This window comes from the organism of the source record quoted next, unplaced genomic scaffold, assembly GCF_019419815.1.
Source record: "Pyrus x bretschneideri cultivar Hongxiangsu unplaced genomic scaffold, Pyrus_bretschneideri_v1 Contig3, whole genome shotgun sequence".
NCBI classification, from domain to species: Eukaryota; Viridiplantae; Streptophyta; class Magnoliopsida; order Rosales; family Rosaceae; genus Pyrus; species Pyrus x bretschneideri.
In genome coordinates this window covers 5,385,262-5,411,324 of record NW_025999612.1, presented here as the reverse complement: position 1 = coordinate 5,411,324, position 26,063 = coordinate 5,385,262, and the positions used below count along the sequence as shown (strand labels likewise).

The 26,063-nt window shown below is 36.9% G+C and overlaps 2 protein-coding genes across 2 annotated transcripts; both read left to right on the top strand.

Moving 5' to 3' along the window:
- The first annotated feature begins 1,956 nt into the window (after positions 1-1,956).
- Positions 1,957-13,054, top strand: LOC103949328 (RING-H2 finger protein ATL22-like). Its single transcript, XM_009360447.2, has 3 exons — positions 1,957-2,647; positions 2,867-3,027; positions 12,770-13,054. The coding sequence occupies exons 1-3, from the start codon at positions 1,957-1,959 to the stop codon at positions 13,052-13,054; spliced, it is 1,137 nt and encodes a 378-aa protein (XP_009358722.2).
- Positions 13,055-14,762: 1,708 nt separating this feature from the next.
- LOC103949216 (mitochondrial inner membrane protein OXA1) lies at positions 14,763-19,076 on the top strand. The gene is made up of 9 exons (XM_009360316.3): positions 14,763-15,515; positions 15,865-15,955; positions 16,130-16,177; positions 16,586-16,644; positions 17,093-17,168; positions 17,263-17,394; positions 17,793-17,900; positions 18,318-18,372; positions 18,514-19,076. The coding sequence occupies exons 1-9, from the start codon at positions 15,043-15,045 to the stop codon at positions 18,783-18,785; spliced, it is 1,314 nt and encodes a 437-aa protein (XP_009358591.1). The 5' UTR covers positions 14,763-15,042; the 3' UTR covers positions 18,786-19,076.
- The last annotated feature ends 6,987 nt before the right edge of the window (positions 19,077-26,063 follow it).

Here is a 26,063-nt window from a genome sequence, read left to right as displayed (position 1 = left end):
CCAATGGATTTTTGCTTCAAGATAACCCAGGGTGCCTTGGTAGTTTCTTGATTGGCAATTCTGAAATATTTGATCTCAAACGGCACCTTGAATACTACATAGTACTCTTGCATCTTTGACCGTATTCTCTCTCAGCAGCGTCTTCTCCATTCTTTTTTGGGATTTCAAAACCCTTTTTCAACCAAATTTTAGAGTTCATGAGACTTCAAGATCGTTTTCATCTTAATATGCCATAAATCGAAGTTGTCTTCGTTAAAATAAAATAAAATAAAAAAAGTCCAGAGTTCATGGCTCGAAGCAACAAATGATTGCTTAAGAATCATCTCGTGATTTCACACTCAGTTGGATGCCCATATTTCAAATCAAATTAAACCAGCTCTGAGGCCTTGTTAGAATTCAAACTCTGATACATCAAATGACATCACAAATTTATTAGCAATGGTTTTGGATTATATGGGAGCAAAAGAGAGAGATGAAAGATTGAGAAAGAACACTCAGAGAATGTGACTCTCATGCTAGATTTCTATTTCATCACACTGAGCATATGAGCTCAGAGAACAAGACAAAATGACCGTTACAAAGAGAGAGAAAGAGGCTTACAATTTGATTCAATCTCAGCACTCAATTCTATTAGCCAATGAGCTAATGACATATGTAATAATTTTAGGCTTCAAAGCCACAAAAATAAACTCTCCAATAGTCTAATTACATGTGAAAATCAGGAAGTGATTTATATTTGAACAATATATTAGGCATTTGGCTGGTCATTACCCCAATATTAAAAATTAAACTGATGCTCACGACCTCCTTGTCTTCTCCTATTCCACCCTCGAATAAGCTCAAAATACCAGCAGCTCATAGCGCCTTAATTCATGCGGAATGCACTTTTTGATAAGGCTTGTTTTATTAATACTTCACATATTGTTGAAAACACCTCACATACTTAATACAATGCATATACATATTTCATTTTTTTCCCTAATGTTTTGGTGAAATTTCTCACTCTACAAACCTCTTGATTGGCTCGAGCGTTGGGCTTATGCGCTGGGTTGTAGAAACCGTGCAAGTTGCTCGAGAGTTGGGCTTTCTCCCCACCATTTATGATCTATCACTAAATGTTGGGTTGCCATATGTGTATTTTCAGGGAATTCAATATGGAGGAGATGTTATGCTTTCATAAAGCATTCTCCTTCATTGAACATAAGGGTCTTATGCTAGACAAAGACTGTTCTTGGACCGTTAAACAAATACTCGAAAATGAAGTGAGAGGAAAGAACGACAAAGCGAAGAGATGTATTTTTATTGATCGATACAGGACCACAGACGATGAAGAAAGTCTTCTATTTGCCTTGTGTGCTCAACCGTTTTGGCTACTGTTCATGTGGATTATGAGTTTCTATGTTGCAAGAAAGGCATCTATTGCCCCGATTTTACAAAGGATTTGGTTCCGCATTGCTTGACCATCAAGGGTTGGGGCGTATTGTCATTGCATATAAGGTATATAAATAATTTAATATTAAATTTTAATATGGTGTACTCAACGTTATGTGGGGTATTAATAAATAAACCCTTTGATAATACTTGGTCAGCACGAGTACTCTATAACCCTCAACCTCTTTTAAAGCTCATGAACTAAAAACGAAAGTGGTACCACATTTAACTAATTACATCTTGTAGAATATTTCACTTGTATACATATGTGCCTCTAAGAAAATTTCTATCTTGGTTTATATCATTATAGTTTTTAATTTCCATTATTCACTGTCAAGATATATTATATATCACATTATTTGTATATAAAAACTATGAGACAGAGACATCGGCGTTACTATAATTGTTATACGCTTCCAAAAATTAACGTAGAGTCTAACTTATTTGGTTGTTGGGTTAATTGGCACACTCATACTCAGGTCATTAAATTACAACACAAATCCGTATTGGCAGTGTTCATCGTACATGGCTACCATCGATACCTTCACATTCTTCTTATTCCTGTTCTTCCGTCCTCAAATCACCACCGCCTCGTGTGGTGAACCGAAATGCGCCCCTGAAGGCCCGTCAGTTCGATTCCCTTTCAGCAGGCTAAGTTACAACAACCATTTCTCAAAAAATTGTGGGTATCCAGGGTTTGGTCTCTCATGCAACGACCAACGTCAAACTATTCTCACTCTCCCATTTTCTGAGGACTTCATCGTCCAAAACATCAACTACTTGGATCAAGTTGTAACGATCAACGACCCCGATAACTGCCTCCCTAGACGGTTTTTCCACCGTGACCTCAGTCTTGTAATCGATACACCCTTTGTATACACATATGGCCCTCTAAACTACACGTTCCTCACATGCTCCATCTATAACAAAACCTGGTCTGCACCCTTGATCTCTTGCCTCAGCAGCGAGAAGAACTATGTCATTGTTGTGCCAACGAGTTTTTCATTGCCTCCTGATCAGGAACCCTACCATCGATTTTGCACTGTGATTTCCACAACTTCAGTTCCAAGATCATTTGATTGGCAACATCTTGAACTTGGCGCTCAGTTGACTTGGCACACGCCTGATTGCCGTTTTTGTGAATCAAGTGGTCATGTTTGTGGCTCAAAGAATGGCAGAGGTTCCGCAGTTCAGTGCTTTGATTCTTCAAAACCCGGTATGTTTTATGAACAACGCTGTACAAAGGAGTGAGTGTGTGTGTGCGCGCTCGAGTGTGTACTAAACCTAATTAACAATGCTATATATGTTGTATAAAACTATATATGTTACACATTATTTTATTTAATTAGTATCTTATAAAGTAAAATTGTACCTCAAGATCATACCAAAATGTTATTTCATGGAATGCAATTGAATTTTTGCAATTTTGCCTCAGGTCCATCAAGGGCTGCAATTTATTGCCGAATGATAAGCGTGGGAATTTCCGTATTGTTAATTGTGGGAATTGCAATTCATGTTCGGGACAAAAAGAGGGCTAGCAATGAGCCCCGCCAACCCAATATGGAATTGTCCATCATAACCGATCAACAACCTTCGGTACTCACAATGGGTCTCGATCGTCCGACCATCGAATTGTATCCCAAGATTCAACTTGGTGAGAGGTCGGAATTTCCAAAACAGCTCACTGACAACACTTGCCCAATATGTTTGGGTGAGTACCGGCCAAAGGAAACCCTGAGGACTATACCACAATGCAACCATTATTTCCATGCTAATTGCATAGATGAATGGCTTAGAAGGAATGCAACATGCCCACTTTGTCGGCTTCCGCCCAAATAATAGGGCTGCCTAGCTAATTATATGTAGGAATGCAAGAGATCAAGTTCCATGTCTTGGAATTGCCATCCCTTCTCCCTCAGTTTCTTCATCATTATCTTCTTTTGGCATCATTATTGAGTTAATATATATATTTCATTTGCTTGTATTGTTTTGTAATTATCTGTAGTCCAGTATATGTACGGTTTCTAATTGATTTTGAATTAACATATGAAATGAGATAGAAACGTAATTTCCACGCCTATGAAATGTTGTGCCTTTAATTAATGAAGACAAAAGAGATGTATATATGGAGTGTCACTCTCCATTGTCAATTTTGACCAAGGGATTTTAATATTTCAAAGAATTTTCATAATTTTATTATTTTCTAATTTATTTATTTTTAAATTGTATTCGGACCATCTTATTCATATTATCAAAGAAACTTTAAATTTCCTCATATTCTTGTTTTAGGGTTTATTGTTTAATTATCCCTCTATCCTATTGCTTTTGTGGATTTATCACCACAAAATTATCTCATGAGCAACTTTTTTGTTTTGTTTTGAGAAACTGGAAACTTCATTACTAGGGCCAAAGCTAAACATTACAATAGGTCAGACTACTCCGACACGTACATCATTGAAAATAAACGAAGAAGAGGTAAAAAACAACACGACGTAGCTAGATCTAACCCGAGCATCACCCTAACTACCATTACACCCACTACTGAAGAGGGGGACAAGGAAGCCCATCCTTGTTCAAAATCTTAACAAATGAAGATAGGAGTCAATCGACCCAAACTGAATTGCTCATCTTCAAACCATAATACGAATTGACGAAGTCAGCCGCTTCGTTTGCTGCTCTTAGGATCGAAGACCATAAGCAAAATTGGAAAGTCTTCCCAAACTCCAACACACAGCCAAGAATGGGGAAAACCTCCCAGTTACTGTCAGCAACATTGCCACGGAGCCAAGAAATAATTTGTTTGACTCCAACTCCATCACAATATGCGAAACCTTTGGTAGTCATTACTGGCCTTGATCGTCGAGAATAGTAAGGGATGATTTGGGAAAACTTTTAAATGACTGAAATTTGTTTTAGAGAAAATGCTTAAATCAATCTTTGGTGAAAATATAAGTTAATCTTGAATGACGCAATACAAGCGTTGAAGGGATATGAATGTAAACACTCGAAGGACAATTTTTTTCGAAATCCATCAGAATTGGGAGAAAACTGAAAGGTTTATTGAATAATACTTGAATGATGATTACAATAGGAGCCATACGGCTTAAATAGACTTAATTTGACCCTTGGGAAGTTCAGGAAGTCTTAAGGAATGTAAAAGAGTAAATCAGACATAAAACGGAAAGTCCGATTTTGTTACAAACTTTAAAATGCAGTTTTGTAAGTCTATACTATCGCTTTTGGCATTATACACGAGTCTTTTTCTGCTCGTGATTCTCTTCAAAACGACATATTATACGACTAGTTCTAAAACCAGAATATTTTTTGCTGCTTTTTCTATTTTGAATCCAATATTTTCCGACTTTAATTCTTCTTTTCCAGAATTTGAAATATTTTATTTTCTTTATCTTTCTTATTCGGAATTGACCCATATCTTGTCCTATATCAGACTCTTCCACTTGAAAAGAACTCGACCTCCTTGAGTTCTCCTTGAAATGATCTTGATAGCTAGTAGACAACTCCCTTGTTAAGCAAATAATTCTTCAATTCAAGAAGCCCAACTTCCAGTGTACTCAAGTGAAATAATCATGAATTAATTCCATAAAAAAAAAGATCAAATATGCCAATCGAGAATCAAAATATTTTTCCTACCCCAATTTTCTTGTTTGGTCAACAATGTAATTTAACTCCAATTTAGTAGATCGTTGATCCTCTAAAATCATAACAATTTCAGAATCACGCATATTTGAAGTTCTTGAGTCTCCACTTGTGAGTTGTCATGTTTCGAGAGATCTTCTTCAACAAGATTCTCAACAAGCAAAATTACTTGTTCTTCTTCTTCCACCGTGACCTCCATTGCTTATTGGCATAATGAAATACCAGTCTCCATCACTCTAGCTTCTTTTCTAATGATTGCTTGACCCGTCCTTACCAATGCCAGGTTTTGATAGACGTTTTTCCTTGTTGTTGCATAGACTCTTGTATTTGACCCCACCATAATTGGACATCACCATCTAAATAAGAAGCAAACATCTTCACCATTTCCCTTCCGGAATTGGTTGTCATGAAAAGTCTCTACATCCTCAACCCACAAGAGAAAACTTAGATGCAATCACTGTAATGCCCTTGCTTGAAATTTTTTATTTCGGAAACTAATTTTGGAGTTTACAGTTAGTGGTAGGCCTAAAATAAACTCTTGTTTACTTACTACCATTACTCACAATTTATTTAATAAATTCTTAATTTCTCATAAAATCTGTAGCTAAATTTATTTACCAAAAACATAGGGCTAATCTTTAAACTAAACACCCAATCCCTTTTCTTCTTTCTAATTTTCGATAAAGATTAATCTCGGTTTTTAAGGCTGCATCTAACTCCCGTTAGACTTCTTGAACGGGATCAAGCGTTTTGCAGTTCATAATTTCATTTCTAGTCCATTTTCGAAAATATTCAAATAGCGAAAATATTCAATATTGAACTTTAAGAATCAAATTACATTGAATGGATACTAATTACGGATTTCAAATATCGAATTCTATGTAAAAAGGCAATATCGGCCCACTGGCCACGCACCGCCACCGGTGTCAGTTTCCAGCGAACGAAAACCCAATTTTCTAACTAACTCTAAAAATTACTAAATTTTACAGGCAAGTAGAGTTCAATGATTGGAACAACTTTCATACCTGAGTCGAAGTCCAATTCAGCCGGGAAACACTTGAAATCACCCTCAATTCGCCAGAAACCCTTGATTTGGGTGTTCTTGATTCGACTCCAAAACAGCTCCGCCACCCCCAAACTTGTTTAGGGTTTATTCCTGGGATCAAGAGGATGCTATAGGTAGTGGTGATTGAAGTAATTTGTTTCAGAAATGGGAGGATAGAAGGCAAGAACCCGCGCACCCACTGTGCAGTTTCTCCCAAATTCAAGGCCAATTTTCCTATATTTTTGGGTGGAATTGGTAGAGAGAACAACTGGGTTTGAGGTAAGGATTATTTTGGTACTGGTTTCGTCGTCATCGGTGGCCGAAATCAAAAAATAAAGTCGGGTTGTGTCAAAATGTAATCAGGTCGATAGGGAAGGGTTCGGGTTCCCCTCATTCTCTCTTCTCTCCTTTCCCCTCCCTTCTTCCTTTTCCAACTGCTCAATCCCTCGTTTCTCTCATCTTCTCTTCACCACAGTCGTCGATCTCTCCTTAACACAACATCTAGCCACACACGTGGCACTCCCTCCCTGCTCCAAAATTGTTGAAGCCTTCTAGATGAGGGGCCAAATTTACAAAAATGTCCCTAACTTTAAACTTTAATAACTTCTTCGTTATAGCTCTGTTTCACGAACGGTTTTCGCCTACACGCTCGTGGGACCGAGCTCTAGCACATTTAACAAGAAATAATTTAATATGTATGAGTATAAAATACGTCCTCATATAATTAAGTAAAACCAACTAGGACCATTTTCATTTTTTCACTTATCGATACATTTTACGACGTAAATTATATTAATTTCTGGTAATAAAATTTTAAAATTTCTCAATTAAATTTTTCATAATCATACATCGATTTATTTTCGATTTTCTCCACATATTCATAATTATGAATATCAAACTCATATACTTAAATTTTTCAGGGTATTACAATCACTCCCCAGCAAAATAGGAATATCTTCAACATCAACTAAATTACATTGGCTATAAGCAAATCTCATACCGTGTTCCCCTTCAATATTTGGTACTCCCTTACGAACAACATTGCTTAGGGTTTTGCCTTTCTCCCGTGATCAATTACCATTAGAACAGGGCAAATCCTTTCTCTAAAACCAATTGACGTAGCACGAGTGTAGAAGGGAAGCAAACGTAAACCCTCAAAGAACAAAGTTTTCTAGAATCCACTAGAATTGGGAGAAAACGAAAAGGTTTATAGAATAATACTTAGAATGATGATTACAATAGCAGCCATACGACTTAAATAGACTTAACTTGACCCTTGCGAAGCTCAGGGAAGTCTTAGAGAATGTAAAACAAGCAAATCAGACGTAAAATGAAAAGTCTGATTTTTATTACAAACTTTAAAATTCGGTTTTGGAATTCTAAAATATTGTTTTTGGCCTTAAACATGACAGGCTCATGGATAAACCACGAGTTTTGTTTTGCTTGCGATTCTCTTCAAAACGTAGTACACGCCTAATTCTGAAACCGGAATATTTCTTGCTGCCTTTTCTATCACCATATCGATTGAATCCAAATTTCCCAACTTTAATTTTTCTTTTCAAATTTTGAAATCCTTTTTTTCTTCTTTATATTTCTTCATCGTAATTGGCCCATATTTGGTCCTACATCACTGAAAAAACACTTGAATTGTTTCTTGCAAGAAGCACATAACTGGTACTTCTTGCAAAAAGCACTTCAAGTGCTTTTGGAACAAAAAAAAAAATTCTTTAAAAGCACTTTTCCTCCAGATTAATTTCTTGGTCACTGAGGCTATCCACCCAATTGGCACATTTTTATTTGTTTGTAATGTTGGATGAAATACAACTCTATCATTTCTTATATAAAAAAATGTTTTCAGTCATTTAATATTCTGATTAGTTGTTTAACTCGCTAATTTGCTTCATTAAGGACAATACTTGGGTACTGACTAGCTAGTTAGTACCCATTTGTCTCACTAACCTATGTGGTCCAATAAAAACAAGACATGTGTTAAATGTTTAAGCTAACCAAGTAACCTATGTGGTCCATTTTCTACGGTAATCAGAAATCTCTAACTTCTCTCTACCCTTCCTCAATTTCTTAAACTTTCTAGGGTAAGATTCTTGAATGTTATCATTTTATTCATTGAAGTTCTTTTATCTCAAATTTTTATTATTTTCTTTTGCTGAGCACAAGGAGTGTGACAGCAACTACCCGGCGCATGAAAGAGGCAATTTCTTGCATCTATATACATCAAAGTCCCAAGTCCTAACAATAAGCCTCCTATTATGGAACATGAGACTTGCACATCAATCCATCATACTTCATTTAAAATCAACCAAAACATATAGTAACTAAGCACACATATTTATACATTAGCTTCTGACTTACAAATTAAAAGAACTTGCCATCAAAAAGAGTCAATTTATAACTTCTGACTCACAAATTACAAGAAATATCACCAAATTGTAAAAGTAACAACTTATAAATACTTAAACATGAAACTGTAACCAATTATGAGAGATACCCAAAAAGCTGTCTTCTTTTTCATTTGTATCTCTGGTAATGTTATAACAGCTCGGAAATGAAGAAAGCATTTTCCTGCATATATTTGGGTCCCAATGCCTACTCTTCGGAACCCCTCACTGACCAAACAAACAACACAAAAAAGTAACATATTCTAACAATAATCCCTACGATTATGGAACACAAGTTTCGTACATCAATATAATCAAGTTAATTAACCACAACATAGAGTAATTAAGTACACATACGTAAACCTATATATAAATGACCTCCTCCCTTCCCATTTTGGTATTCCACAGCATTAATTAACCAAACAATGACAAAGATCATAGCCATTTTGATGATACTACTGGTTGCTCGGTCAGCCATGGGAGATGGAGATGATCCTCCTAAAGTACCCTACTGCCCTATCGTCCTCGACAACTTGACCCCTTGCCTTCCTTACGTACTCGAAAATGAAGCGAAGCCAGCCAGGGTTTGCTGTAATGGCGTCCTAGACCTGAGCCACTCTGCAGGAAATAAGGAAGGTCGACAAAATATATGTGACTGCATCAAGGCTGAAGCTATTTTGATGAACATGCCTCTTGATAATTTTTCTAAATTTTCTTCTCTCCCTAAAGCCTGTGGCCTGTTAATCAACCTTCCACCCATCTCCAATAACACCGATTGTTCCACGTAATCATCACTCTCTAGCTCTATTTCTGTCTCTTTAATCTATATGCAATCTTAATTTTTTTTACTTATATATAAAAAGAATTAATGACTGATTTTGGTTTCTTTATATATTACAGGGTTGATTGAAGATTTAATGGTGAAGGAGTGGTGCTTCCAGAGTTTGGCAACTGAATAAATGTGTTTCCAATTTCCAGCGTGTTCTTAAAATTGGGATGTAAAACGAATAATTTGTCTTCTCTTTTCTTTTAAAAGAAAAATAAATGTAATGAGAAGAAAATAACCTTCATGGGTCCGTGAGTATTTTAATAAAAAAAAAAAAGGTATCAGTACCATTTAATTTGAACGTTAAATTGTAATGCAATAACGTTTAACTATTATACATTAACAGTGTAATCTAACGTCCACACCATGAAGGGCAATCTTGGTATAGTAATATATACCTACGTCATTTGATGTAATTAATATAATGTTAAATAATTATGTAACCTTGGAGCATATGAACGATTACGGTATAACCTACCATCCAAACCGTAAATAGCAACCTTAGTATAGTAAAACCAATGTTAATAATTTGGTGTAATTAAATATAATGTCAAGATAATTATGTAGCTTTGGAGTATAAATTTGAACGACTACAGTGTAACCTTACCTTAGAGTACTTTGTATGTTGACATCATTTTGTAACGGTTACGATGTTGTGCAAGTTCATAACGCTCCCCAGTAATAACATACGTCTATATTGTAACTAGCATGTCATTGGTATAATAACACATTAATTTTGTAATGCAATCACGTTGAAGTACAAAAATCTACCTTGACAATGTAACAAAACATCCACAATGTCAATACCAACCTCGTTATAGTAATAATCACGTTATTCTTTATCATTAACTTGAATCTTATCATAATTATGTAATCTTGGAGTGTGATTTTGAACCATTATAGCATATCTTAAATGTTACCGATACGTCTGATACCCTTTTTTTTTTTAGTAAGGTACCATAGAATTTGCCTTTATTGAAAGGGATATCTAACAATATTACATGTTTTGCTTGTGGATGTTAATTTCAAATTTTTACTCCCGTATAATTGAATCTGTCGCATTCACATTGTACTCTAACCTAGGTTTTGGTCTATGCTCAAAGTAAAAAACATAACTATACTTATACAATAAAATCAAGGAATATATTAAGTCCATGATGAGGTGAAAATTTCTGCAATTGTGTCCAGTAAAATAATAAGGTTCTAACTCCAAGATAAGAACGTCAGCGTTCATGATGAACAGTGCAAATTAGCATGGATGTTACCCACTTTACCTCAACTCAATCTGGGAACCGCTCAATCTGAATTTGAAGTATGGAGAATTCTAGATTTTCACTGTGTTGTCCAAAACATGCCAAACGCTTTCACTGATCTAGCAAAAGTAATGAGATCACATATACTCATTGTAAACGTGCTTGCAAGGTTAGACGTGCCGAATAGACATCAAGTTAACGTCGAAAAAGGATGTGTCGCCCCTGTTGGACGGTTGGCCACCCCTATTGGGCAACCCAGTACACCAGCAGGTAGCTAATCACATGCACCCACACCCACCCTAAAGTGTGGGAGACCCGTTGGCTCGAAGGATTTGTTTCCCTTGGAGAGCAAATAAATGGGCACAAACTAGTCAAACTAGCTAGGATCCTATTGTTGTCTTATCTAATCCATTGCATGAGGTTATTCTAGATTAGGGTAGTGTCCTGGAAAAGGCACAACTGCCTCCCGAGAGATTTTGGTCCATTATGCTAGCTTGGATGTGTTTTGGAATCAAAATTAGATTATCATCGACAATGCATTTGCATTTGCAGTAGCTATTCAGAATTTAATTGGCAGTGACGTCGAACCTCATTCAGTTGATGAATGACGATGTAGAACTGATTGGCCAAAATGAAAGGAAGCAATCCAGGTGAAATTGATTTCTTGGCGAAATGTAAAGTGTTTGAACTTGTAGTTTCAACTTCACCTAATGTGAAGCCCATTGACTACAAGGGCGTGTTCATAGGGAAGGGTACGAAAATAATGAAATATTGTGATATAAAGCATGCCTTGTGGCGCAAGACTTCTCTCAACACTCTGGAATTGACTACAAGAAGACTTATTCGCCTGTAATGGACGTCATAACGTTCCGCTACCTTATCAGTATAGTAGTTTTCAAAATACTAAATATACAGCTTATGAACATGATCTCAACGTATCCTTATGGAACCTAGGTACGAATAACTATAAGAAAGTGTAACACCCCAGGAAAAATGGAAGAGAAAAAAAAAATAGGGTTCCGAGATGATACTCGACTATGTATAGAACAAGGGTAAAAAGTAATCATAACTATTATATAACATTGAACTTTTATTTGAAGGAAGGAAAGTGCCGTAACAAAATTTTGATACAAACTGTAAGGGAGAAAAGTACTGTGTAAATCGAAAGGTGATAACATCACTAACATTATTTTCTTGTAAACTCTAAGAAATTAGGTCCACAAAGCTTGTTCAATGCCAACCGCCATCATCTAGTCTCATCCCTTGCCTGAAACACACAAAGGGGAAACTTTAATGAGCAAAACTTAGTGAATGGCTAACAAACAATCATACCACGAAAGAAATATTGGTCAACAAAACTAAAATTACAACCTATGTACATGCCATGCCATGTGATAAGATTTGACTTAAACCAATGCATGCATTTAGAAAATCCTCTCCTTGAAAACCTTCTTTAAAATCTTGTTATAACATATAATTCTTTTTGAAAACGCGTCTTATTACTTTAATTCAAAGAAAAATCGACGTATGTAAAAGCATGAATTTCATTTCACGGTTCTACAATCTACTTTATCATGTTATGAACATACATAGAATAATATTCACAACATTCACAATACAACCTGCACAAAGAATCTATAATCACGCTTGAATTCAAATTTGGTCAAACATACCAAAAACAAAACATAAACACAGAGAGGCAACCACCGCCGGCCCGCCTCTTTTGTAGCCGTTAAATTTCACATTGAAAATTTATTGTTTTTGATATAAGCGATGTAGAATACTAAATTTATCTAAATTACGAGAAGAGAAATTCAGTCGTAGGTGTAAAGGTAGAGCACATGCTCTAGACAATTGGCTTAAAAATTTTATACTTTCAGTTGATCAGGCAACAGCCCAACCATGAAATCCTTTTTCCTGCGTATTATACAAATTTCTTGTCTCAACTCTTAACAATAACCCCCACAATATGGTTCATGACATTTACTGACAATAATTAAATTTTAACCACACAAACAAACACCCCATTTATCTGAAATTAAACTTTCATCGCATTAACACAACACATCAACTTAACTAATCAATATTGAGCCCCAAATATGACTCGCCTAACTAAGATCATTGCTATTGTTCTTTTCTTTGTGACTTCTGCTTCAAGCAGGGGCACTGTGCCCTCCTGTCTGGACATTATGAACCGGTTGACCCCGTGCATCTCCTACCTGCTGCATGGGTAGCAAAGCCGCCTCCGGCTTGCTGTAACGGTGTGCAATACCTCACCAAGTACTCAAACGGCAAGGAAGATATGCGGGCTATATGTGGCTGCATCAAATGTGCAGCTAATATGATGGGGTCTATTGATTTTTCTCTCATTTCTGATCTGCCTAGCAAGTGTGGTGTTTGTGTTAACCTTCCACCTATCTCAAGAAACATCGATTGTTCCCAGTAAATACTCTTTGAATTGCTATAATTAACCTTCTCCCCTTCCTTTTATATATGGAAAGGGAAACACTGATTTTGGTTTTCTTTTGCAGGGTTTGAAGATAGAAGAATGAGAGTTTAGTGATGTTTGAATAGATGTGATTGTGTTCAAGGAAATTAGTGGGGTTAATTACATAGATTTGCAATGTAAAACAAATGTGTGGAAAAAGAAATTGCATTTGAAAATAATGGAACATGTAGATCATATGAATACCAGCTTGTTTTACTTGTGGAAGGTGAAATTGCTTGCATCTACTCGTATATTTGCAACTCCAACATCATTACTTTTTTTTTTTTTAATTTTATTATTATTAGACCAAACCCAACCTTGGGTTAAATGCTATTCTTTAGGTTTTATTCTCACCCCCCACCCCCCTCCAAAAAAAAAACTCAATCCAACCCATGCTAAATGTGTGGGCTAAAAGTTAAAAGCCAAATTCCTTCCAGGATTTAGCCCAGAAAATGGTGTAGGCACCACTAGCGGGACCCCACTCACATGTGCATGTCTCCCAGGATTTTTGAATCCAACAGTTGAAATTGAATATAATCAAATCTAACGGTAGAAAAAAGATCTAACAGCCCAAATTTAAATCCAACGGCTAAAATAATTTTAAAAAAAATTATTTAACTCAAAATTCACCCAAATTTAGTAATTTTTTAATATTTATCATAATTTAAATATTTTTAGATCAAAATGTTCATAAAATTAAATTATGATAGTGTACATAACTTTTTTTTAAATTACTTTAAAAGGAAAAAATTAGCCTAAATTTATTCTTTAATAATCTCAGGCTAAAAAATTTAGGCCAAAAGGGTTGGAGCAGAAAAACTGTTTCTGAATTAAAAATTTTAGATTTTAGCCCAAGGATTGGAGATGGTAAGGGGTGGAATGGTTCCAAACTATTACAATAATTAGAGGAATAGGAAGTTTCAAAACTAGAATGCCCAGATAGAAACCTAACACCATATCCACTAGGATATTAAACCACATGCATAAGTTGAGTGTGTGCAAAAAAGGGGAAAGCCGGCACAATTTTTCCTTGGGATAGTACTTACAATTCCAACTCTAAATTTGCATGCACATGTTGACATCTTTTGCTATGGTCAGAAGTTGATAATCTTCTAATAAGCAACTAATCTTTTTACGTGAAGTGATAGATATTAACATGAATATATATTTGTAGAATCTCTCTAAATATAAATCTAAGATGATTAGGTTTTAGAAGTCTCAAAACCACCTTGTAAAACGAATTGCAAACTGGCATAAACTAACAAGTCTAGCGGTAAAAATTCACTTCTAAGTTTTTTTTTTTCTTTCTTTTTGCTCAAAATCAAATTTCAACATGGCACACACTCAAGTGTTTTATTTCGTAGTGGCAGAAAATAATTATGTCTATGCATTTCGGAATAAACTCGATCATAACCAATCTTCCTCTCCCTTAGTAATTAACCATTTAACCCGCTAATGATATCGTTTGTAAAAAAAAAATCTTTAACAGAATAGCTTATCATGAAATATTTGTATGTGACGTTGGGGTATTTAGGTGAATATAAAAAAAATCTCTCAAAGATTTTCCGAAATTATTTTTCCAAATCCTTTCAAAAAATATAACATTAAAAGACTAATATACCCTTCAACTACTAAAAGGCCAACGAACTTAAACGCGGGCACAAACCTACCTGCGCCGCCATTGCTCTGCTTCATCTCAGTTCCACCACTCTCGAACAGAAAATCCCGGACTCTCCCTCCATCCCTCCCTCCCTCCCTTCTGTCCTCTTTCTCTGTCCTTTTTCTCTCCCCCTCTCTCGTACGCTCCAACCGTCAACCCAATAAAAAAATTCAATCCGATTCAAGATCCCATTTTCCTGGAGAATTTGTTATTAGGGTTTAAAGATTCCATCTTTTCTCCCTAATTCATTTCAAATCTTGGCGGATAGAGGTATTCGTATACATCAATGTCTTACCGGCGGAGCCTCACGACGACGAGCAGTATAGCTCGACGGCACCAGTACCATCCATCCGTCACTCACATCCTCCGCGACGACGACCGCAAGCAAGATGTCGTTTCCGAGCAGGCATCTGCTTCGCCGATATTGAATCAATTTCTCAACCAGAAGCGGTTTTTTGGAAACAATTTGAGCAGAGTGTCGGGTTTCGGCGGTGGGTTCGCTCAGGATAGGAGGATTTCGAACGCTCTGCTTTCGTCCACTTCGGGATTCGCGTTCTCTCGATCCATGTCGTCAGCTTCGGAGAAGGTTGAGCTGTTGAGTGATGTATCGGGAGTTTTATCCGACACTGGGATCGAAGGTTTGACTTCTCAGGTACCGGCAATGAGCGAGGTGGCGGTTGCTGCCGCGGATTCGTGGTTGCCAGTTAAGGGCTTGCAGTACTTTATTGAAGCTGTGCATGTTCACACTGGCTTGAATTGGTTAGAAAGCTATTTGCATATGCTTTTTTGTTAAATTTAAATTTGTCGTTGTGATATTAAACCAATTATTTAATTTGTGAATGATTTAAATTGAAAAAAGTAAAGGGAGTAACTCACTAGATGAAACCATAGACCTCATAGATAGCAGATCATAACTCCGAGTTTGTTAAAGTTAGTTGATTGTTATTAACATCTTGTTAAAGACGGTAGAGCTCAATGATAATGTGACTAGATTAGTTAGAGCAGTCTCTTAATCTATTTTTTTTATGAATTCACAGTTGTATGTTCGGTTTTGGCAGTGTATTACATTATGATTGTGTATATATGTATTGTGTCGGTTACTCTACAGGTGGGCTGCCATAGCGATAACAACTCTTTTGATTCGGACTGCCACGGTTCCACTTTTGATTAATCAACTTAAAGCAACCTCAAAACTCTCTGTAAGTTTGTTGTTGTTAGTGCATTTCTTCTAAACTTGTACGATCACAACCACCTCTTATAGTCTCTCAGTGCGTCATATTTTACAAGCTTTAAGCGACTGTGCTCATAATTTAGTAAGTGTTCATTTTCTCGCCTGGAGGTGGTTCTTCTGTTGACTTTTGTGCTTTCTACAGCTCATGAAGCCTCAACTTGAAGAATTGAAGCAAGAGATGCAAGACAGGGTATGATGTCTGGTTCTTCCTTATTATGCTACCACTTATTAACTTACAAAACTGTTGTGAATACATGTTAAATTGTTAATGCATCCCTTAGCCTCTCCTGCCCAGGTCATTCCTATCTAATGTCCTTGCCTTAAGATATATATACATGTATGTTAGTGGAATTAACACTGTCACCTTTGTTACAGCAATCTCTTTGATAGACACTCATTTTGTTGTGCTTATCTACTTCTACTTGATCATGTGACCAATGAATGTAATAGGATGGTGCGTGCTTTACGAAATGATTCTTTCTACTAGACAAATTTAGAGAACACCATCCAGGGCATGGATTGTGTTAGTGAGCTGTCTAGGAGCCTAAGAAATTACTCTTTCGAGTATGTTTATCAATGCTCTTTACTCTTTTATCAGGGTTCAGATCGTTCTGCTCAGCTTGAATTTCAACAGAAAACAAAGAAGCTATTTAAGGAGTAAGCAACCTTTTCTTCGAGACTAAGAAATGTACAGAAATTTCGTTGTTTGTTGCCTTCTATATCTGTTTTCATGTAGTTATGTTTCAGCTAAGACAGAAGTATATAAAATGAAGCTTTAAAAAGCATTACTTGGTAGTTACGTGATTCCTTATCGTTAGGTGTCTCAGCTGTAATAGACTTTTGGTCATAAATCTTATGCACCAATCAGAAATTTATGTACAAATTCTTTGTTGGCCGCTTTGAACTCTTTCGTGTCCTTCCCCCATACTTTGGTTTTCCAAATATTATGTTTTGACAAATGAAATATGAGATCCAGTGCAGTTAGCTGGGATAAAAACTTGTTCCTTATTATCCATTGTTTTTGTATTAATTGTATTCCCATCATTATGCCTCCCAAATCATCCTGAAAATTTTCATTTTATTTATTATGATATCGGGTTTGCAGATATGGTGTAACCCCATTGACTCCAATGAAGGGACTTTTGATTCAAGGTCCTGTATTCATCAGCTTTTTCCTTGCTGTAAGATCTTTCTCTTAACACTTCGAACTGATGAAGTTTGATTTTGGTTGTGGTCTTTGGAGGTCTCAATATAGCTTTGTTTTTGGTTTGGCAGATAGGTAACATGGCAGAGAAAGTGCCATCCTTTAAAACTGGTGGCGCCTACTGGTTTCTTGATCTTACAACCCCAGATGCCATGTACGTTTTTCCAGTTTTGGCAGCCATGACATTCTTACTGACTGTGGAGGTAAGCCAATTGCATTTTCATATAATATGTTTAAATTTTGTTGCTTTCTTTTAGAAGGGTTACTTCCATGAGGAAATAGTGTAATATATGTGCTGAACACCTGGAAATCATTTTGTTATTTACAGTAGAATGAATTTTGACAGGTTTCGATCGACAGATCTGAAACCAAGGCTTTTGCTTTCTTTAAATTTGGTCATGGAAGGTAAAGGGCATTCTAAATATATGGGAAAGGATAACACTTTTGAAAGAATAGGACCAGTTGTAGTATATGGCAGTCAATCCCTGCCCCGATAGTCTGTCAAGTTTAGGGTGCATGTGTGTGTACTTGTGCAATCAGATTGATTCTGAACCTTAGTTAAACCAATGGGAGAATTTATTTGCTTCAATTTGCTCTTTAGTGCAATCTGCAAGAAGGTATGGAGGGAAATCCTGCTGCTGGCACCATGAAAAATGTTTCAAGAGGCCTTGCTGTTCTTACAGTTCCATTTACCATGAGCTTTCCAAAGGTATCTTTGCTAATTTTAGTGGCTTCTGATATATTCTGTGCTATCTCTTGTCATTTTGTTAGTAGACGTCAGTATGGATAAAGGCACATAGTTACATTTCAGGATGTACAGTCAAATAGTTGTTTCATATATGTCATTAGCGACAGACAATTAAATAAAGGTCTCGTATATGTCTCCTGTCTCCTGGTCAATTGAATGTAGTTTTAAAGACCATAGTGCAGGCCACTTTTAAGACTATATGTATTAATTTAATTATGATAGTACCTGCACAGCAGTAAAAAGGTGCTTAAATTCTTTTTATGTGGTGGATTTGTTTAACTTTTATGTTGTAAACCGAAGTCACATGATGACGAAGGCTAATCATAGACTTTGAAGCCAGGCTGACTATATATTATGCTTGGTCTATCAACTGTGCAGGCTGTATTTTGTTACTGGGTTACATCCAACTTGTTTTCGCTCTCGTATGGACTGGGTGAGTCCTTTTACTTTATACTTTTTATCAACTGTGCACATTATTTGTGAAGCTTCAGAAATTGATAGTATATCTCAACTTATTGTGCTGAAAGTTCTGGTGCACTTTTCCCCGTTTACTGATTCTGAATTTTGATTTCAGTGCTTAAATATACTGGGCTGAAGGAGGCCTTGGGTATTCCTAAACCGCCGCCTTATACTGCACCCCCTCAAGGATCACAACCTGCATTTTCACTATTATCCACACTGAAACAAGTCGCTGAAGGGGCTCGTGGCTCAACCTCCTCACCTGGTGACGCATCAAAGGTTCAAGATCGAAGTATATCATCTTCGTCGTCATCATCAGTTCTTAGTCAAAGGATTAAAAGTTTAGAGAAGCAAGTGAAGGGAAGAAAGAGAAACAAGAAGAGGTAATGAGTTTATCGATTTTTACAAGTTCAACCATTACTATGCGTCTATGCCCCATTGATGGGGAGGGGAGGTTTCATTGCTTTTTACCCGTTTAATATAATATTCCTTAAATCGGCGACTCATCGGTTCACTTAATTAGAGATGATGGCATGTAATTTTTGCTCGGGAAGTTTGAGAAATTTTTGTGAAATATTTTTGCCGGTGATTCTGTGTACGTCAGCGGGACCCAACAAGTCCACTTGCATTGTAAAAATAAAATGAAATAAAACTACAGAGATCTTTTGGTGGTGGTTCTTTATAAATGTAGCTCGGAGGGCGAGAGTAAGTCAATCAAGATGTAGCTCTCAGTTTGTAGCCGTTTTAAACAATTTCGTTTATTTGTTATCTGATGATAAAACGATGTTCATGGTTATATTTCGTTTGTTCTTCGTTTATTTTCAACTAGTTTGTGGATCGCCAGACACTGCTCAGGAGTTTCGTGGTGATGTTAATCGTGAATTCACAGTTGCTTCAGTTGGTTACCGGAATGGACGATGTACAAATGGCGGTTGTGGCTCCGTCAGGGCGTTGAACGCAATCACAAAAAAAATTGAGAAAAATGCACCCGTGTAATATGTCAAATGCATTTAGGGTAGATCTGGCATTCGAGTAGTGTTTCTTGTGTTCATATCATACCCGATAGCTTAACGGGTAATATGATCCGATCCGAAATCAACCCATTAATATTATCAGATAATATGACCTTAGCTATTACCTGTTAAGAAAAGTATATTTTAAATCAATAAAAATGAAAATGAAAAACATAATTTGATCCAAAAAAAATGTAAAACATAATACTAAATTAGTGTATACATACTAAATTTTGAAGTTGACCTCTTCATGAAAGTTGTAAAGCTCTTCATTACGAGTGATTATATTTTTCACACTTCTAGAATAACTATTATTAATTTTATTAATTTTGCACTAAAAAAAAAAAACACTATTCATGAGATTTGGAGAGTTTTAAAAATCTAAACGACCATGTAACCATCGTCTAAGTGTTGAGGATGCAATTATGAACATTTATTATGTTTTCAAATCTTTAAGGCTTATACATTAATGATTATGAATTTTGTTTATTTTGAACTCCCTTAAAAATATTATTCATGAGAGTTTGTATGGTTTTAAAAATTCAAACGATCATATACCCATCCTCAAAGCGTAGAGGATGCGACTACGAGCATTTATGTGACAGCCCATCCCAGACTTTTCGTACCGTAGAGGTGAAATGACGTTTTTGCCCCTAATATGGTTATTTCGTTGTGTGGTTGTTTTTGGATTTTGTTGGCAGGTTTTGGGCCACACACACACACTCCCACACCCCCTCACATTTCCCCTGCCCTGCACCCTTGTCCCGAGTCCCCTTTCTCTCCCATTTCTATCCAATATGTACGGACACAACCAAAAACCATCCAAACCTTCATAGATCGAGGAAACAAATTACATATTCGTACTCGTGAGGTCCGTAGAAGTTCAACCATACCAATTTCAGGTAAGGATACATTCGTTTTCACGTCGAACTCGGGATACCCTGATTTGATCACTGTTCATGCATACGTTAATCCTTGTGTTTTTGGGAATTTCAAGCTTGTAGGAAGCTTGGTGAGGTCCTTAGGAGGCTCGGGGTGGTTCGTTTGAAGGTTTTGGATGTCAGGATCGTGAGTTACAAGGTTGGCCGGAGTTGGTGGTGTTTTCCCGACGAGATTCCGTAGATTTTAGTGCTTGAAAGTGGTATGAATTTGTTCCTCTTGTTGTAAGCTTCATTTTGGTACCAATTTTGTGAAATTTGGTTGAAAAACGAGTGAGATATAAGGTTTTGAAGTTTTCACGATTTTCCGGCGCCGGAGCTTCGCTGGAGAAGATGACGGAATATTTTGTCAGTTTGGACGGAATATTCCTAACGGCTTTAACGGAATCCGTTAAAGTTAACAGAATAGTCCTAACGGTGTTAACTGACGCCGTTAGTATGCCAGGCACGTGCCTGCGTGTGGCCGTGCCTTGACCGGCGCGTGGGGGCGTGTGCAGTGGTGGAAAATTTTTCTAAAAATATAAGGATGTTCCTGAGGTTGAGTAGATCACGTTGGTGTATTCATACACCCCATTTGAGCATTGTATGAGAAGTTATTTCTTAAGGTTGGTTATGTGTTTTAAAATTAACGTTTTTATAGTTGTTTCGCATATAGGTGAGACCTATCCCGAGGACGAGCGCAGTCACTCGAGGCAAGGGGGTTACGACCTTTCTACATACCAGTGAGTGGATTTTTGGTTTTCCGTATATACCTATATACTTATACTTTTCCCAGAAAGTGACGTGAAACATTATACGTTTATATGCTATGCTTATTGTTTGCCATTTATTTACGCATTATTAGTCGCATATGTATATATATGTTTGGTGCTGCGGACGTACAAGTAAGTGTCAGGTGAGTTATGATTTATGTTTATGTTCAGTAGTGATTTAAGATGCATAGAGAGCTCATAACCTGCACCCCAGGTGTTAGTGCTCCCGCCCAGAGTTGGGCACAGTCCTTCACGTGATGTTCACCTCCCGCACCACATGCTCATCTTGGATCCAAGTTAGGTGCACAGTCCTGTCGTACAGACCACTTTAGGTGGTTCCGACTCGTAGGAGACCAGCGATTAGTCGCCCAGCCTTCACGTGATCGTAGCACTTGAGCGTATATATATTACACCCAGTCCTGTCGTACAGACCACTTTAAGTGGTTCCGACTCGTGTGCAGGTACAATTAGTGAGATGGAGATCTGAGCTCTAGATTCAGCTGTACAGGTCACTTAGGTGACTCCGGCTGACAAATTACATGACATTGAATTGACATTCCTGAGCACTTGCATTCTATTTAGAGATATTTGACATGGCATATTTCCGAGCATGATTTATATATGTATATTATGTTTTCTGAGAAGTATACAGGTTTTACGGTGAGGGGTTAGAATCTTGTTTTGAAATGGTTTTTGAAAAGCTTTGTTTTTGCCCACTCACACTTTTGTTTTGCGCCCCTGCAGGTTCTAGTTAGCTAGCACTCTTAGTGGCTCCCCAGAGGATTTCCTCGGCATATCTGATAGATCATCACTAGTGTAGGACCACCTTCGGGTGTGTTTATGTAGTATTGTTTCTCCCGGACTGCATGTCACATCCCGACCTGGGGTGGATCACTTCCCGGGCCCGCTTCACCACCGTAGCACGATATTGTCCGCTTTGGGCTTACCATTCCCTCACGGTTTTGTTTTTAGGAACTCACAAGCAACTTCCCAGTGGGTCACCCATCATGGGATTGCTCTAGCCCCCTTCTCGCTTAACTTCGGAGTTCCTACAGAACCCGAAGCCAGTGATCTCCCAAAAGGCCTCGTGCTAGGTAGGGATATGAATATACATTTGAGGATCACTCCCCTGGGCAATGTGGGATGTCACAATCCACCCTCCTTAGGGGCCCGACGTCCTCGTCGGCACACACGCGACCAGGGTTAGGCTCTGATACCAATTTGTCACATCCCGACCCGGGGTGGATCACTTCCCGGGCCCGCTTCACCACCGTAGCACGATATTGTCCGCTTTGGGCTTACCATTCCCTCACGGTTTTGTTTTTTGGAACTCACGAACAACTTCTCAGTGGGTCACCCATCATGGGATTGCTCTAACCCCCTTCTCGCTTAACTTCGGAGTTCCTACGGAACCCGAAGCCAGTGAGCTCCCAAAAGGTCTCGTGCTAGGTAGAAATGAGAATATACATTTGAGGATCACTCCCCTGGGCGATGTGGGATGTCACACTGCATTAGGTCTTCGTGCTCTGAACTTTGTTTTCACATTTACGCTTGCACATGTATGTTATTACCTTGTGTAAAGCTGGTTTTTATTTAATCGTACTTTTATTATTATTTTATTAGCTTCCGCACTGTGCACATGGTTACGTTACTTCCACATGACGGCCAGCATGCCCTGATCTTGGTGGGGTGTGTCAAGAACTATAGCAAAATAACCCACACTATTTTTTAAACTAAACTAAAAATAACACATACTATTTCTGGAATTACAGCAAAATAACTCACAATATTTATGAAATAAAACCAAAAGAACTCATACTATTTTTAATATAGTAAAATAACTAATAAACTATATTGAAATTACTCATTATTTTTGAAACTAAGTGAAAAAAATAGGGATGACGTGCTCAGCAATCGGATTTCTTTCAGTGAGATCCTGCGGCGTAAATTTAACATGCCTTTTTTTTTCGTCTTTCAACGGGGGAAAGGACGGCATGAAGAACAAGGAGGCGCAAATCAATTCGAAACCCAACCTCGAACAAGACGAATAAAAAATCCTTGTATGTTGTCTTTCAAATTTAGAGATATTTTTGGGAAAATCGATAAATGGGTTCAATGATTTGAGATTTCTTTTTCTTTCTAGTTTTATGGAGAAATGGGTGTAAGGAATTGAGATTTTTGGTTGTTTCCAATTTCATGGAAAATGGATTCAGTTTGAGTGTCCTCCTCTTTAGTTTAATTGCACAGCTCTTTTCCTGTTCGTTTTATTTTAATTCTAGTTTTGGAGATTGGATTCAATAATTTGAGATTTTCTTCTATTTAAAGTCTGGTTATTCTCCAAATCTGAATCTAATTTGGACAAGGAAATTCAAAGACTAATATATGCACCAAAATGAAGGAAGAAAAACGAAACGCCAATCAACGCTTTGCTTGCAGGTGACATGAGTTTTCTCCTTCGTAGGAGCAAAACAGGTTTCAGACCTACGCCTCCGTATTATACTAACTAATTCCTTCGTGGGATCCCCATTAATTCACTTCTCCGCCACTTCCTCTATCTGCCGTATATTCAATTTATTTACCCTTGGCTTAAATATTTACTTTGTTCAAACAAAATCAAAATCTTAAAAGAGGAAAATAAAAATAATTCCAATTTTGCAGCCATGCCTGCCGGCCGTTGGAAATCAATGGACAAGATGGAGGAAGAGCTCAGCGTTTGTAGAAAACCAATGAACGAGATGGGCTTGCCGTCCGAGCACAGCCTTGGAGAATTTGGAGAAGGTCTCGGCCATGGCAATCGAGATGACGATGCGAGCCTTGCGAGGGTTAGTGCATTAAAGAGAGGAGAGAGGGGAGGAGGAAGAAGGCGAATCTGGGGTTTTGATTTCATTTAAATTTTACTTTTTATGTTAAAATAAGGAGGGTATAGTCAAATTAGGATTTGGTGGGATTTTAATAGATTTTAAAATCAGGATGTAGTCAATTATGATTTGAAACAAAATTTTAAAGGAGTTTGAAATCATGGTGTAGTCAAATTAGAATTTAAGAAGATTTTAAAGAATACAACCAAATCCATGAATAGTCAATTACATTTCTAAAAAAGTCCATCAAATCTAAGTGTAGTGAGAACATCAAAGATTTGTTAGGATTTTAATGAATGAAGGATTTTGATGGATTTGAGAGTGGGTTGTATAAATAACAATGCCATCAAGAATCCAACCCTCCCCCTTCAAATTTCTTTTCACATTCATCAAACTCCCTCTCTCAGTTAGAAGAAGAACAGTCTTGCTCAATCGGTATTGTTTTTCTCTTATGTGTAGTTGTACTCAGTATGCAAACCTAGTGCTAAAACCTCCAAGATTGATAAACCCAAGTTTTGAGGAAAACCATATTTGTTGTTTGGCAGTGCCTTCACCCATTGTATGCCCTAATTTCTCGATGATCATAATTCCCCCCACCCCACCCCACCCCAAATTCATTTTTCACAAAAGAGCAAAGAAATTATATATAAATTTCTAATATTTGACAATTCGTTCATGAACAATTCATATATAAAATTTTGGTTCTTTGAGTCAGCGTTTATATTGTGGGTTTTGCTTGGTTTAGGGTGAAGTAATTAGCAAAACCCAGTTGCCACAAGCTGGATTTATCGACAAAAATTCGGGTTTAGGAACACAAATCTTTGCATGTTGAAGGAAATGTAAGAAAGCTGTAAGCTTTTCTTCAAAAACCCATTTGTTAATTTGGTGGCTTTTCCAATAACAAACCGCTTGAATTTGCAGTTCTGCTTGGCTGCTAAGCTGAATTTGGCTCCTTTGGAAATTACCCATTTTCCTGTTACAGAATTGGATTCTTATTTCTTTCGTTTCGATTTGAACAGCTAATAGATAATTTTGATTTGGTACTGTGGTTTGGTAATTTTGATTTGTATAGAGCAGCGAATTATAGTGAAATAGGACAAATTAACCCCAAATAATGGAGTATTTGAACCCCAAATGAAGAAAAAGGCTATGCAAATGTATGCAAATTGCTCCAAGTTCATGTAGCAAAATGTATAGAGACCTGTACAATAGGACGTCTTTTAGAAAACTAGTCTCCAACTATCATCTGAAAGCCAGAATTATTACTATGGACATGTGGAGAGACAAACAAGGTGACTGCAACAACAGTTGGCAAGAGTTTCAGGTGCAAACATTGTAGGTTAATTTTTTGAGATCCTAAGAAATCCTAAAAAATTCATGAAAGAAGTCCAGAAAAATCTATACAAATCTATAATGAAAATCCGCAAAAATCTGTCAAAATCCATATAGAATTGTAAAGTCAGTTAAAATCATTTGAAATTTATAACTTAAAAAAAGTCTTTTAAAATCCTATGAAATAAAAATTGACTACACCCCCTAAGTTTTTAAGTCCAGCTGGATAATAATTGTGCCTGTGTTAAATTTTGAGTGGAAGTATCATATGCTGACGTGGTAATATTGTACTACTTAATAATTTCTCATATATAAATAGTCGGTCTAGTTGGGTTAAGCCCTTAAGGAAGGGAGTTTTAACGACATACTGTTCACTTTTAACGAAAAATCACATTTTTACATTTCCCTGATATTATTCATTGTACCTTTATTTGTTATTTTTCATTAAAACTAAAGTTTTTTTGGACTTTTCATTAGTTTCCTTTTTAAGGAATGCCATTAGCCATGCCTTGAATTAGACCTGATAATTTCTTACACGACCCGTTAACACGACACGTAAACAACACGAAAATAACGGCTTTCAGGTCAACACGATAACTAATCGGGACATTATCGGGTCACATGATAATAACCCGTTAATAACGGGTCCTTAACAGGTTTACACGAGAGTGACATGCGGGTAACCTGTTTCGACACGATAAGAAAAAAAGTTATTTTGATGATTTTAATTTTTTAAACTACTAAAAAAAACTTACTATAAAATACAGTAGAT

Bases quoted from the DNA above. Each gene is read 5' to 3' on its own strand.
- LOC103949328 (XM_009360447.2), top strand. From the start codon at position 1,957: ATGGCTACCATCGATACCTTCACATTCTTCTTATTCCTGTTCTTCCGT. The intron at 2,648-2,866 runs GTATGTTTTATG...ATTTTGCCTCAG, and splicing joins CTTTGATTCTTCAAAACCCG to GTCCATCAAGGGCTGCAATT. The intron at 3,028-12,769 runs GTACTCACAATG...TGCTTCAAGCAG, and splicing joins TAACCGATCAACAACCTTCG to GGGCACTGTGCCCTCCTGTC.
- LOC103949216 (XM_009360316.3), top strand. From the start codon at position 15,043: ATGTCTTACCGGCGGAGCCTCACGACGACGAGCAGTATAGCTCGACGG. The intron at 17,169-17,262 runs GTAAGATCTTTC...TTGGTTTGGCAG, and splicing joins TCATCAGCTTTTTCCTTGCT to ATAGGTAACATGGCAGAGAA. The intron at 17,901-18,317 runs GTATCTTTGCTA...TCAACTGTGCAG, and splicing joins TTACCATGAGCTTTCCAAAG to GCTGTATTTTGTTACTGGGT.